General features: G+C 43.9%; 1 protein-coding gene across 2 annotated transcripts in view; it reads left to right on the forward strand.

Moving 5' to 3' along the window:
- The first annotated feature begins 6,045 nt into the window (after nt 1–6,045).
- The window catches only part of LOC112556188 (ephrin type-B receptor 1-B-like), a 147,298-nt gene continuing 138,655 nt past the window's right edge, over nt 6,046–14,688 (forward strand). For both annotated transcript variants that reach the window (XM_025224959.1, XM_025224960.1), the window contains exon 1: nt 6,046–6,884. In XM_025224959.1, coding sequence (XP_025080744.1) covers nt 6,755–6,884 — 130 coding nt within the window. In that variant the 5' untranslated portion in view covers nt 6,046–6,754. The remainder of the gene's footprint in view (nt 6,885–14,688) is intronic.

Raw genomic sequence — 14,688 nt, forward strand, 5'->3', positions numbered from 1 at the left:
TTCAGATGTTAATAAAAAGCTAAGTATACAAAGTTAGTCTGATGGAAGGAACAGGAGGGTCTGGTGTACCTGGGCTGGCGGCTGTAAAGGGGCCCGGCTTTGGTCAGTGGATCTTTTCCCCTTATTTTTCTTTTAAAGAAAGGTTTATGTAACATTCCTGACTCTGGGGATTTCTATGATCCTTTAATGTCGTTTACCCCATTTCCTAACCACTCATGTGTAAACAACTCTATGTTCAATATAGATGCTAGAGCACGTGTCCTAACGTTTGCAGTCTATATTAGGTTACTGAATGATATGTAGATATTGACAGTCGAATTGTAAGCATATTTATATCTAGTGGGAAAATAATTTACGATTACAATTACAAGAAGCCCTGAAAAGTCATCTGCCCCGGGGTCCGTGCTGGCTCTCTGCCTGCTGGCATCGGCGGAATTTTACTAGTTCACAGTGTACAGGAACAGTCACACACCTCCATGAACAGACAACACCTGTAGACAGAGAATGTCCACTTGATGACACTGTAGCAGAATCTTCGGGAAGCTCGTGAAGACGCCAGACCCTGTCCTCACTATCTGCACCATCTTGATAAGAGGACATCAGTCGGGGAGCAACGTCCAGGACCGAGAGATAAGGGGTTAAGCAGGTGGGCCTCTTGGCGTGACAGTTCCCACTAGCTACCTGTACTTGTAAGTGTCCAGGACGGGACGAAAGGTGAAAAAAAAAATAAAAAATTGGATAGGCCCAGGGGGGCCAGACCAGTCGTGACAAAGCACCAGAAAAGACTCGAACCCGGCCCGCTGGGGCTGAGCGACTGAGAAAATATTCGCGCCTTTGGCAGAGTTTCGACTTCAGAGGGCGCTAATCAACATACGGTGTGTGTCTCGGCCCCTAGGGGGCAGTCACCGGCATCCACGCTGTAGCTGTCGGGGTGTAGGAGGAGGACAAGACCACGAGGATGACGGGATTTCGTTGTGAAATCCTTCCTGACTTGTCTCTCATGAGAGATAGGAGCGTGCAGTGACAGGCTGAGATGCAGTTAGCAAAAATATCTGTTGAAATGGACTTCACAAACACAAATACACGCTCACACTCGCAAAAACACACACACAGACTACAGGTGTGAATGTGTGGGTGGAGCGTTCGATTCGTAAATATATTAAAAGAAACAACAAAGGTATATTGTATAATTGTGCACACAATGTCTGAAAAAGACAATAAAGTTCTATTGTATAATTGTGTGTCTTCATATACTTGTTTCAGGCTAGTTATTGTGGGCTTTTTTCTTGTTTAAAATATGTTATCAGTGTTTTCTATTTTAATTGAAATATATAAATCAATAATAAAAGTGAAGTGGTAGGTGAGAGAGATAAACACGGCGCACTTCCAGCAAACGTTCGGCTGGGGAATTTTGTTTTTTGTTTTTTTGTAATTTTTTTCTTTGGGTCTTTTGTTGTTTTTTTTGGAGCTGTTTGATTCTGCTAGGCCTTTTATTCATTAGCAGGGGATTATTTTCTGGAATAGTTTTGCTCGCAACCAATCCCTCACCCTTCAACAATTTTAAGTAGTTGACATCGTCACACATCACTAGTCATGCGGGGCGGAGAGGGTAAACATACTCAGACTGACACAGCAGGCGGAAATAGCAGACGACACCCACCGTACCTGCCTATCCTACACACGTGTGTGTGGCTCGCCGACTGTTGTATGACGAGGGACAAACATCACACGGGATAGTGTAGTCGGTGTGCGAGTTATTAGAGTAAAATGTAGCGGCGAGGGAAAAAGATAAAACAAAAAAAAACAAAAAAAAATTCATAGAGAAATGCGAACGCAGAAAAAAGAGAGACCGAGGGGAGGAGAAAGAAAGCGAAAAGACACATTTTAAAGATTTTAGTTATCACTCTAACAGAACTGTTTAGACAGAAAATTATTTTGAGACCTGCATACCGACAAAACTGTTTTCTGATCTGTCTCCACTTGGAAGTAGATAATTTCCGACAACAAATAAATGTTCACATAAAACAGTCTTAAATCACAGCACAGCATTGAGCGACTGAATTTCAAAGAAATAATTTCAATCTTTATTATTGTCTTTGTATGCATTTCATTACACAGTGAGACATGTTAGATGGGAAAACGAGACCTTAGTAGAGATGACAGAGATAGTTTACTGCTATAGAGATGACAGAGATAGTTTACTGGTATAGAGATGACAGAGATAGTTTACTGGTATAGAGATGACAGAGATAGTTCACTGGTATAGAGATGACAGAGATAGTTCACTGGTATAGAGATGACAGAGATAGCTTACTGGTATAGAGATGACAGAGATAGTTTATGTGTGAAGAGATGACAAAGTTTACTTATACAGAGATGTGACAAGTGATACTTTACTAATTTCCCCCAGGTAAGGGAGTTCAACACACTCTAACATTGATAAATATATTAAAAGCTTACAGTATATACTAATCTGTAAATTTTATGCAATGTACAGTTATTTTATTTTAATGCTAAAGAAAGTGTATGCTAACTTTGTCAATAAGACAAATAGCTGACAAGTTGCAGTCATTCACAATTAAATGCGATATTCTATATATCACACAAACAATCTATCTCTCCCTCTCTCTACTGTCCTAAATGATTTTAAAACATTTTTTTCACCCTTAACTGTAGTGTAACCTGATAGGTAAATATATAATTTCCTTTCCTGTTATGCTCTTCTGGTTAGTGTAACAAAATTAATTTTAAACTCTGTTACAGTATTACATGTACTGTACTTTTTTTTAGCACTTTAAAGATATCAGAAAAACAACAAATTAAAAAACCTATGTTAGCTAACAAGACTTTTTTTTTTTTGGAAGGGTGTGGTATTACTTGAGCACTGAAAATTAATTGTCGAATGTGTCGCTGTTGCTTCTTTATGTAAACAGCGGCTGCTAAGTTTACTTGTAGGCAATAAAATGTCTCCCTTTAACTATACTTGGATTTAAGAGGAGACACCAAAAATTTTCTAGCTAACCGATTGTTGTGGTGATGTCTATCGTAGGTTTAACTCTGACCACTTCATTCGATACTGTTGAATAACATGAATAATATTTTTATGTCTGTACATGTTAAGAAGCAGACTGGTCAAACTAACATTCACTGTCGTCTGCCTGCTACACAAAATGGCCGCTGGTGGCTCGCAGATCACGTGACTCCTTTGTCAGGAAAAACCCTCGTTTAACTACTTTTTCGGAAAATCGCGAAGATGTACAAGATGGAGTATAGCTAAAAAGAAAGAATTTAAATCATCGTAACTATTCGTATTGCAAAATAATGTAAAGCAATTGTTAGTAAACATCATTTGTAGTTAGTTGCACACAATTAAATTAATGTAATCATGGTTTGAAGGAGTGAAGGGTTTGCTCGCCCGGTAGATGTCGGCACATCCCACAGATGAAAACAATTATTATGAAGTTTACTTGTCAGAAATGATTTGTCATTCACGTTTGTGGTCAATTATCTTCGTCTTCACAACTTCCTCTTCTCTGAATAATCTATTGGTATGATGGAATTTTTCACATGTGTTCTTTTTTGGGGCTCAAATAATAAAATTTTGCTAAACGATGTTTTTCAACTTCACAGTAAATAGAATTTCTGCTTCTTTAATTTGTTTATCCCCAAACTTTTCTGGCAAAAGATTATAAATTGCAGAAATGCATATTTACAAATGTATTCAATAATTTAATGACAGAACGACAAAAATTTTTTTTTTAAATAGGCTCATTATTTCAAACCTACATCAGGTAAATCAATAACTATACATACCAATAAATATATGTTGGTGTGAATAAATTATTATGTAAATAAACGAAGATAATAATATCTCCTTCTGATGTGTATTTCAGGCAGGCAGAGTCTGCTCAGTACATAAGATGAGAGGAAAAGAAATTCAAAAGAGGAATGACCTGCCGTGTGAGAAATTTCGAGAAGAATAATTGTAGAATTTTCAAAGGGTCTTCTGTCTCGTTTCCAGTGTGCAATCAGACACAATAAATGGTTTAGTCTGTAAGCAATATGGCGACTCCATTTTGCACACCAGCAAAGCTCGTCGCACATTTAGCAAGATAATTACACAATAACTACAAATAATTCAGTCCTCAAACATTTCTTCACCAAAACATCTGATGGAAGTGAGGATATAATAAGTGTTAATATTCAATCATCCCACTTTGAACATAATTTTCTAGAATATATTTATCACTGAGGAATATTCTTTCACAGCTGTCGCCTAGCTTTTCGTGAATTGTGATAGTGGGAATGGCCGTTGTATCACACAATCAGGTGACTAGTGACAATGACAGTTCTGTCAGACATGTGAAGGATGATGATGGCAATCCCGACAATCTGGTGGGTGTTGCTGGTGATAGGAGGTAGAAGAAACCTTTGTTTCCAGACGAAAATTCGTGTCAAGCTTGTAGAGAAACGATTAGGGTCGAGACCGATATTTTTCTTTGTCTCTTGTCAGACATGTAGAAAAATGGACCTCTCACCCCGACCCTCAGGGGGGTGAACAAAGGATAGTGCCAGGTATCTGAGCTATCGTCTCAAGCCTGGCGAGTTCTCACAGGTAAACGCGATAATGGTTGACAGTTAACTCGTTACCTGTAGGTATCTTATCGAGGTGTCGGTAAGCAGGAGGCCAGTGACCAGCGGCGTCACACAGCGAATTGTTTCTCTTGTCACGTGTCACGCGGGCGCCAGCCATGACGTCATCTACGTCCTCGGTGATCTTAGCTTGGAGAAGCAAAAAGTGGTCGAGTTGAGTGAGAAATGAATGGCGATAGTTGGGAAATGGGGAGGAACACTGCTTCTCACCCTTGGGGCAATTCTCGCCAGTTCAAAGTTGAATGTTGACGTGGCCTTGTCTTGCCTCGTTCTGAACATACATACACACGCGCACACATACACACACACACAGACGAACAAACATACACATATGCGCGCGCGAGCAAACGAAGCAAGTCAATAACCGGGCAAAAATATGGCTTTGAAGGGCCGCCTTGTGCGTAATACCCATGCGCTAGCGCGGCTGCCGGTCCCGGTCCGCGGTGAAACAGTGGTATAAATCATCCCGGCCAGCCCACAGTGCTTGTCATGGTAATTTATCCGGGGGCTCCCAGCGTCCAGCCTCGGGTTCCTCGGTCCTTTTTCTGTCGCCGCTCATTGCCCACCGTTTCTTCCTCCCCACCCTCCCACTTCATCTACCCCACCTACCTTATTACACAGCCTGCATGAGGGCAGCGTGCGCAGTAGCAGAAGGTAAGCCCTGTATGTTTCTCACCACACATATTTTTTCCTCCCACCGCCGAGAGGAAGCAGACGGGTTTTCAGTTTCAAACCCCCACACCTTGATCAAGGTCCCACGACGTGAAGGCTGGGAGGTTGCGGAGGATAGTTCCGACTGCAACTGCTGCTGACGCCGATCGGGCCTTACGTTTAATCGTTTGCACCAAAGCCCGAGGCTTGGTCGAGAGGTTATTAATTGCAGGAGAGGGGGAGGACGGCGACAGGTAAAACTAGCGAGACGGCCTACCTCCACGAGCTTCGCGGAGCAGGATTTCTCTAGAGGCCGTAAGCCAAAAGGGGGAGGAGCGAGCGAGCGAGCTGCAGGGAGGAAAAAGAGCGAAGGTGTTGGAAAGGAAGGGGAGGCCTATCTTAGGTAGACTTGAGGCAATGCTAGGAACCCAAAGAATAAAAGTAATAGAAGAGAACGTGCATCTCCCCCCCTCAACTCCCACACTCACCACACCTAGGCACTGTAGCGCCCTCTTTTGTGGGCCGTCGGTGAAGGGAGGGAAGACAGAGAGGTTTGACTGGGAGGGTAAAGGGAGGGGGGGGGGTAGGAGAGGCAAGCAAGCCATCCTCCTCGGCAATCAAACCAACGGCGGTTCAACTCAACGCCAGCCGAAGGTGGGGGAGGATGGAGGTTGGGGGGAAAAGCGAACCACGCGCTCTGCGGCAGACTCGCGCGCTCGACTGAAAGAAAACGCCTGCCAGAGGGTGCGACAGTTGCAGTTAGCTCATGTCGCTTGTGGCGCAGCAGTCGTGAGAGACCCAGGCTGGGACTGAGCGTGCTTGCTGAGGAGGCCGACCAGCTTTTTTTCTTCTCTCGTCCGCTCACAGGGCGGCGAGCGTCCGTGCCGAGTGGAGTACCCGTTAAACGCACGTGCACAGATCATAATAATTAAAAAAAAAGCTATGGTCGAATTTTCTACAAGAAGCTTGTTCTTCAGGATTGTTTGTACTTTTATCTACGGAGTTTGCCCAAGGGATATGCGTGTTGTTCATCTGTAAAAAAAAAAATTACCTTTGTTCCACCTTTCATCATCAGTGCAAACGCTTTTTGTGTGTGGACTGAACAGTCCCATCAAGTTTGAGTGAAAAACCGGACAATTTTATTCTGGGGCTGTTATCCATTTTTCTTCTTCTTCTTCTGGCGTTTTGTTTCTCTGCCAACTTTTGAGAGAGAAAGAGAGAGAAGAGGGAAAAGTAAAACTCGACTCGGATTTAATCTTCACGGTGAAAGGGGGATTACAGTTCAGAAAATCAGTGCACGAATTGGGCGCAACAATTTCTGTGTCAGAGGCAACCCAACAATCGGCGTTATTTATTACGCGCGACGGACCGACTCGTCCCGTCTCGCGGATCACCCGCCAGCCCGTGTTAAATATTCATGATCAGCTTGTGAAGAGGGAGGCATCTGCGCATGTGCGCGCCGAGTACAGTGGCAGAAAGTAAAATCATGGCGACACGAGGGGCGCATGCAAGCGTATGCGCTCCCGCTATACTGGGATTTTTACTTCTACATTCTGTGGCACTGGTGAATTCGAGAGAAGGTGAGTACACGCAGCTTTCTCCTTCATTTTTCTTCTCGTGCATTGCCTGCCGCCCCGTCAGTTAACGCACGCGATTTGCAAACGGTCCAGAGCAGTTTTGCACGGGGCTGCGCCACTGACGAAAAGTGGTCGTCTGCTACTGTGGACGGCTACGCAAGCGAACCAATAACAAACCCACACGCGAGCTTTTGGTAGGGAAAGAAAGGGGGATAGGCAATGAGTTTCGCAGAGATTTGGAAAGAGGGGAGTTGTTGAAGAGGATGGGGAATGCCAAGTGTTTGTGGTGTGAGTCTGTTGTTGATGATACCCTCTTGAAACCGGGACTCGTGTGTTTCTCCATTTGTTGACAGAAGTTCGGTGAAAGAAGAGCATGTTTCTTGATAGTGAAAGAAAGTTTTATTAGGTGTCGGTTTGGGGCGGATTATTTTAGTAAACATTCGTTTCCTTAGCGCGAGGTTTGATTTTAGGAAATACAGACATGAGCGTCAAAAATAAATGTGAGTTAACTGTTGAATCGTCGGCATTTTTGTTGTGGGGTAGGAGGCACCACCTGTGTGGTGTTGGACCTACCAGACCTTCGATTATTTTCTTGGTCTTCAAGAGTCAGTGACGAATACAAGTATTTTGAGACACCATATGCGAGTTATTGCCATGATTGTGACGAATTTTGTATAATTTTCATTTTACACGACTCGAAGTAAGGCTTTATCATCATCATCATCTACAAGCCTTTCTCAGTACACGACTATGTAAATGTACACGTTAGGTCGCAGTGAAAGGTTCGTGTAAACAAAATTTGTTACTGCAGACGATGGTTTAACGAGAAAACAATCACTGCTGCTGGTACTGAGTTGATTAACAGTGGTAGCGTCAACGCCTTCTGATTTTTCAGGGGCCAGTGACTCAGGCATTATCAAATTAACAGCGGTGCTACACCCGTAGAGAGGGGGAAGGAAAACCTAAAATACAATTTAAATGATTTTAATCAAGCTAGTTATTACTGTAGGGTGTTGGATGTCGACAAGCGGTTCGTATGCTGGGAAGAAAGAATAGGCCAGGGACAGAGAAAGCTAATCAGAGAAAAGAGAGAGGCACGCGGATGCCAATAACTTTGTTAGGAAACTAATTGGCCATTTGCTCTAGGTCTGTTAAAAACTAGAGTGCCGCAGCCCTCGTCAACCCTCGGCTTTGTGAAAGCCTGATGGAGGTAGTGTTGCTGGCTGGAGCCAGCAGAGCTCGAGCTGCAACTGAAACACTGCGCTTCCTGGAAGAAAACAAATTAGGTGAATTTATTGACGTGGTAGTTTTGCAGTGAAGGTTTAATGGGATGCAACCAGGGGATTACGCAATTTACATGCGCTGCCGTATTTCTTACGGGAGCGGAGATCGGGAATGCCTGCATGTGCTGCGGTGCACTCTTTTTTGTGTACGAGTAATTAATATTGTCAGTCGCAGTTTTGTTACTTCACAGACGGCAGGAAGTACAGCAAACGGCTTTCTCAATGATGGGCACGTTTGACTGAACTGTTTGCCTGTCTGAGCTGGAACATGAGATAAATTACTGCAAGAGTTCGTAAAAATTTGAGTACAAAAGAAAAGACTAGAATCTGTTCCAGCTAGCTGGAGTGTAAATTAAAAGGCTTTGCCGCAAGATGACCTGCTGTGAACTAACCTTCGTTGCTGGCACGGCGTAAAACTCGAGCAACCAACGAACCGCAAGATGACCTAACCTGATTTCTGGAGAATTTTGTTTCCCCCATTAACAAAAAAATAAACAAGACATTATTAGTCAAAGTGGGGCGAAAACTAATGGAAGAAAATAACGCATTACGAACGACAAGATGCGACGGGTAATTTTTAGGAGGAAGGCAGTCAGACTAGTGGCCATGTTTTGTTTGTTTTTTTCCAGCTACCCCTTTGCAAGACTTGTTCGCATTCATTTTACATAAAACGTGGAATGTAATACGACCTGTATATGTATGTTTGGGACTGAACAGAGAGAAAAAACGAGGGCAATAAGGAATGGAAAATCTGACTTCAAAATCGCTTCATTTCAGACCTTGTGCTGCGAGCCTCGACAGGATGTTTATTCCCGTTAGTTCATCCGTGATTTCTGTTGTTTTAAACACATGGTAAGCATCTGTTCCAGTGAAGTCAAAGCCTTATTTAGCGTGTAAACGATTCTACACTCCCCTTCTCCCTCACCCCCCCCTCCTACCCTTCCCCCCACCAAAAAAAAAAAAAACTTACACGAGGGGCATTGGATGAGTAGTTATTTTGGTACCAGTCTTCTGGTGTGCACGTGTTGGTAACAGTCACAACGGGCTATGAGTGGATGTTGAGCAACGCGCGAAGAACGAAATTAAAAGAAAAGTCCTGCCACAATGGCTAAAGCTGACAGCATGGGAGATTAAGGACAGAAGTCGTTTGATGTTGAAGTATGATGAGATGGGGGAGCGACAACGATGGAATAGTACAGAGGATGGGAGGAAAGCAGATTACTAAAGGTCATAGTACGCAGCATTCTTCCTGTGTAGGTCGAAGAGATGACAGGGGTCGGTGGCTGTCTTTGACATTACTCATCAAAGACCTGTCTGCGATGAAACATATAGAAAAAAAAAAACGAGGACTGTTTTGATTTCTTTATGCTGCTGAGATACTCTATTGACGAGGGCTCAAAGGCGATGTTAAAAAAAAAAAAAACAGGATTCCAAGTAAACTTATCGACCCCTAAGGAGCGAATCATTCACAATATCCGTTAACTTTGTCTTAAATAACTGTATTTAAAACAAATCACTTAGCATCTCTGGCTGTCGTTGCTGCTTGTTGTTCTCTCACTCCTTAGCCTGCATGCAGAAGAGAGAGTGGTTGGTAGGGTGGGGAGGGGGGATAACCACACCGAGGACTTGAAAGAGACGATAAAGGAAGACACTGTGGTAGGGGCGGTAATCCCCCCAGATCTGCATCAAAGACAATGGGGCCCTGGAGAGCTTAATCTGTCTGTTTTTGTCTGAGTCTTTTTTTTCTCCAAAGCTTTTGCAGTATCCGTGGCCTCGTGGCAAAAGAGTGCGTTCCCCTTTAAGTGCTCTCGTGTTCCATGTAGTTAGTGCTTTTGTTGGCCCAAATTGCACCGTTTATACACTACTGTCCTCCTTGTATTTTGGGTTTTCTTGCCAGCAATTTATGTCTTCCAGATTACACTGATACCTATCAGGAAAAGGGTTACTTGGGCATCAACACGAAATAGCTTAACGCGCTGCCTTATCGGCGCGAGCGCTCGCGCGCGCACACACACACACGCAGTCACATGCTCACACTCAAGTTCACGCACTCTAGTATCCATACATAGGGGAGGATCAAAGTCAAGTAGATTGTCAGATTCGTGTGGGTCACAGGGTTAGTGCTTAAAGCTGCAGCTGCTTTTTTTTAAACTTCGAACAGAAGAACTTGTTTGTCGAGAGATTAACCTCATCCTTGTGTTTCTCCAGGCGGACAGAGGTCGGTATTGTCCGCTGGTCACCTTTTCGCGTGCGGCTGACAGGGGGAGCTGGCGCCCAGTGACGGGCGACTGGGTCTGGCACGCCAGTGTTTGTTCTCAGTGTCTCCTCCGGCGACTGTTTCCCTCAAACAGTGTAACGAGTGTTTAAAGGTCCTGCCCTTACATTTGAATTTTCACATTGACCTTACTTACGAATGTCACAAAACATTATAGATGACGTGTGGGTGTGTGCACGCGCGCACCTTTTTAGTATGTTTGAAATAGGTGTTTATATTTTGAATTTTCTTTTCGCCAGTGTACTAACTTCCACAGAATTATTTTTAGAACCTCTGCTAAAAGATTTCTACTTTTCAACCCTGTCAATATAAATTATAAACAAACTTTTCTTTTTCGTTGGAAGAAATGCGCGTACTTCACACGGTTGACCAGGCATGCCATCAATTCGAAAGTAGGAGCATGTTGACTTGAAATCGCTTTCTGTTAATATTTTAAACAGGGTTTTCCTTAGAGACTATAATCATATACGGTGTCCTGTCAAAAATTGTGAAAAACGATTTAAAAAAATAGTTCGTAGAATGGAAGAAGGATTTCGTAAAGGGTTGAGTTGTTTGTTTTACAACGCGCGTGAATTTGTGTGGGTGTGTGTTCGCGCGCGCTTCTCTTGATCGAAAGGTACTGAACATTATGGAATTGTTACAAAGCAGCCGCTCAGCACCACTGCGAATCCATACAAATTTTTTTCTGACTCATTAAATTTATGGAGAAAAAAATAACACATTGTGGCTTGTAGCTGAAAGCGATGTTTATATTATTAGCTTTTCGCGCAGCGCTGCTCTGCAAACAAGAGAATTCACAGGTTAGCGTGTTTGCTGGCGATGATGCTCGCCATAACCTTCAGTTGGAATGGTCATCACGAGGTGGCGCTAGGCTCGAGATGAGCACCCACGACCCTCGCTCACTTTGGCAAACACGCGAGGCCGCGCATTCATGCGCCGGGCATGCAATATAAATGTGCGCAGACAGTGTCAATAATAACTCGGACTCGGCTGCTTCCATGCTGACCCGGTGCGTGTACACAGGGCGAAATGGCGAGTACACTTGGGCTGCTTCATATCAAATTTGTCTTATGAAATTGTGCTGGAAGTTTCCACGGGTTCGTATGTGGACGGCTGACCAGCAGCATTTTTGTCTCCTTCCCTCCGAACCCTTCTGATGGAGATCGTTCCCATGTTCCGGGGTTAAGGTCAGAGCTTTGTTCGTAAGAACAGGCATTCGAACCGAAGTGATTCATCTGCCATCCCCCACTTGACCTCCACCTTCCCTCTTGGGTTTTGATTTGTTTTTCCCAGGGTGAGGGTATGAAGATCAGTGTTTTTAAATTGATGTAGATTAATCGTGTCTGAGAATGAGACAAGAGTACGCTTTTTTTTTTTTTTGGTATGAGAAAATGCGGATTTATCGGAGGTTTAGACAAAGAGAAAAAGGATGTGTGTGTGGGAGGGATGATCGGTGGGAGGGTGTGGGAGGCAGCGTGGACTTCTACAGAAAGGAGGGTCAGGTTACCAAGTGTATTAGCTCCAGTCAGCTAGTACCCCAGTGCACCGCTTAGGTACCCGGATCGCTTCTTGTTTGACTAGAGACCTTACACCCGGGCTCAATGTCTGTAGGCTGCTGGGTATATTCGCCTTCCTTCCCCATCTTCCTTTCGTCTTAAACACCCCGATCCCCTGCTTTCGCGAGTTCTGTGTTTTGGAAGCTTCTCACTTTTTCTTTCCAGGGATTACATTTTGTTTGTACTGGATTGTCTCCCTCCTTTCAGGCTCAGGGGATGGCTTAGTCGGTTGCTTGAAGAGTTTATCTTTCCGGTCATTCGGGTGGTTTGCTTAGTGTTGTATGGAGGCAGAACTTGCATTTCGGTTATTCGATTTGTTGCTTTAGTTTTAAATTTTTTATCCCCTCCATTCCCGATCCACACGCGCGTTCCATCATCCTGAGTGTGTTGACTGTTTGGCATGTAACTGCCCTGACTTCCCTCTCTCACACACACTGGAAAATTCTTCAGCTGACATTCCACAGGAAATATGAATGCAGAATGAATTTCGGAAGATAATTGCATCCGACAGTTGGTTAACGCGATAAATATTTTTAAAATATTGTACAGTATCGCCAGTGTAGTTAAAAAATAATGGCTTGATGTATTTTAACTTCGAACATGGATAAGCATCAAAGCTTAGCCGTTTAACCGCATTATCTAGAAATGAAGTCGTGCTGATAACACCCCCTCACTCACACACACCCCACCTACATGCATTGAGCAAGACAGAGAGAGGCTTGATAAATGTTTAATAATCTTTGTCATCTCTTTAATGGCCGTGGTTTGGTTGTCCCTTGGGGTTGCTACTAGAATGGAATTTATTTCTCTGTGTTTTTAATATAAAAATTATGGCTTTGAACCAGGGGCTGTTAGGATGCTGTCTCGTGTATCATGAACGATTGGTAACCTCTCTGGTTGAATGCAGACAGGATGTCTCGTCAAGCAGAGGGGTGGCGAAATACCCCTCCCCCCTCTGGCTCGAACGGTGTGATCGTGTTGCAGTTTCGCCAACAACACAACCCAGTGTGTTTGGGAATAAGGAACAATAATCTGTTTTTATCGCCTGCCCTTTGCGATGTAAGCACACATGGTGTACAGGTCTTTTATAAATAACAAGGCTACATTGCCATCAAAGATGAACGTCCACATAGTCGTTTATGTCTGGCGGTTGCTGCAGTAGTCAGCTGTCGGTGATAAAGAAATGCGCTTTGTCACTTGTGTGGACGCCAGTGGGTAATGAAAACGCTGCCGCATCGTTGCCCGGGAGATTTCTAGCTTCTAGGAGGGGGTTTACAAAAATTGAAAGACGAGACGAAAACGGGTCGGTGGGGGTGTTGACGACGGGGACAGAGGTGTTTTTTTTTTTAAAAAAAAAGAGAGAGCCTTGCTGTGCTGCTTGAGTGCATGCAAATTTATGCTAATATTGTCAGTTTTGCTTCTAACTTCTTTACCAGGCTCGTGCCAGGAGATGTCCCCCAACATCTCCATGTTCTTGGGGGATCAACAAAACCTTGAAGTCTCGCTCCTCTCTTGGGTACTTCTGGTGTTTAGGGCTGTGGGTTGTCTTGATGTTTTTGCACCCGTTCTGTTTTGATATCTCGATGTCCCCCCTGTTCTCCTCCTGTACCAAGCCTTCACTGTTCAGTACCCAGCTGCCTTCCACTGCCCTTCATCGCCTTTTTTTTTTTTTGCAAGATAACCAGTATACAGAGGCAGATTTCATTCACCTAGAGGTCGGGGTAGATTTGACAGTCTGAGGTCGGAGGTTGTGCCCATTACACTGGGTGGGCTGTAATCCAGCCATTGCCAGTGTAAACTGTGTTTGTATAGCTCTGTCAACCTGGCTGTGGCTGGGGTAGCACTCTATAAGCCCCCACCTTATTATCATCTTGCATTGTTTCCATGTTCCTCAGTTGCGATGTTTTTAATGTTCATCTGTCTCACACTTTTTAGTAGGGGCATTGTAATTGGGTTAGGTCAGTGCTACAACACACACTGACTTTAATTTGTAACCATCTTCAATCATTTTCTCTGGTCAGTTGTACAAGTATGAAGTGACATTTACCCAATTTTTTAAACTGCTGATTAAAATTATGTACAATGAGTTACTGGTCAAATAGAAATTATTTCTCATGGTTTCCTGCAGTCGTCAATCTGAACGCGTTCAGTTCATTGATAATACATTGTCTCTTTTCTCCATCACCAAATTAACAGAACAAATTAGCATGTGGACAACGCTTGTAGCCAACGGTTCTTCCTGGAACTCTTTTCAAACCGTCTCTAAAATTGAGTTGGATGGGTGGGGGGATAAGGGGAGATGAGAGCATCAAACCGCATGGTTTTCTGGGAAAGAGACGTATTGTTTTCGTCCTCTCGGAGACTGAAGAGTGGGATTCAGGCTGAGAAGGGAGACTACCCTCAGGCTTGTCATGTTCGCAGCGCCTTTGACGAGGGAGGAGGCAGCTCTCCAGTTTGCACGAGCAAAAGCGACCCACGTCTCGCGCTGTCCTGTCCGTGGCTCGGCATGCGTCTGGCGGGAGATAAATTCTGTTCTTGCGACCGGTTGCATGTGATGAATTCCGTTCACGCGAAAGGTTTCGTATGATGAATTCCATTATCGTTGACGTGTGATGAATTCCTCAGCCTTCCCACCCACCCCTTCTCCCACGGTCGTGCGATGATTTCGGTCTTTCTGCTGTGTGATGAATTTC

Source organism: Pomacea canaliculata, linkage group LG2 (assembly GCF_003073045.1).
Source record: "Pomacea canaliculata isolate SZHN2017 linkage group LG2, ASM307304v1, whole genome shotgun sequence".
NCBI lineage: Eukaryota > Metazoa > Mollusca > Gastropoda > Architaenioglossa > Ampullariidae > Pomacea > Pomacea canaliculata.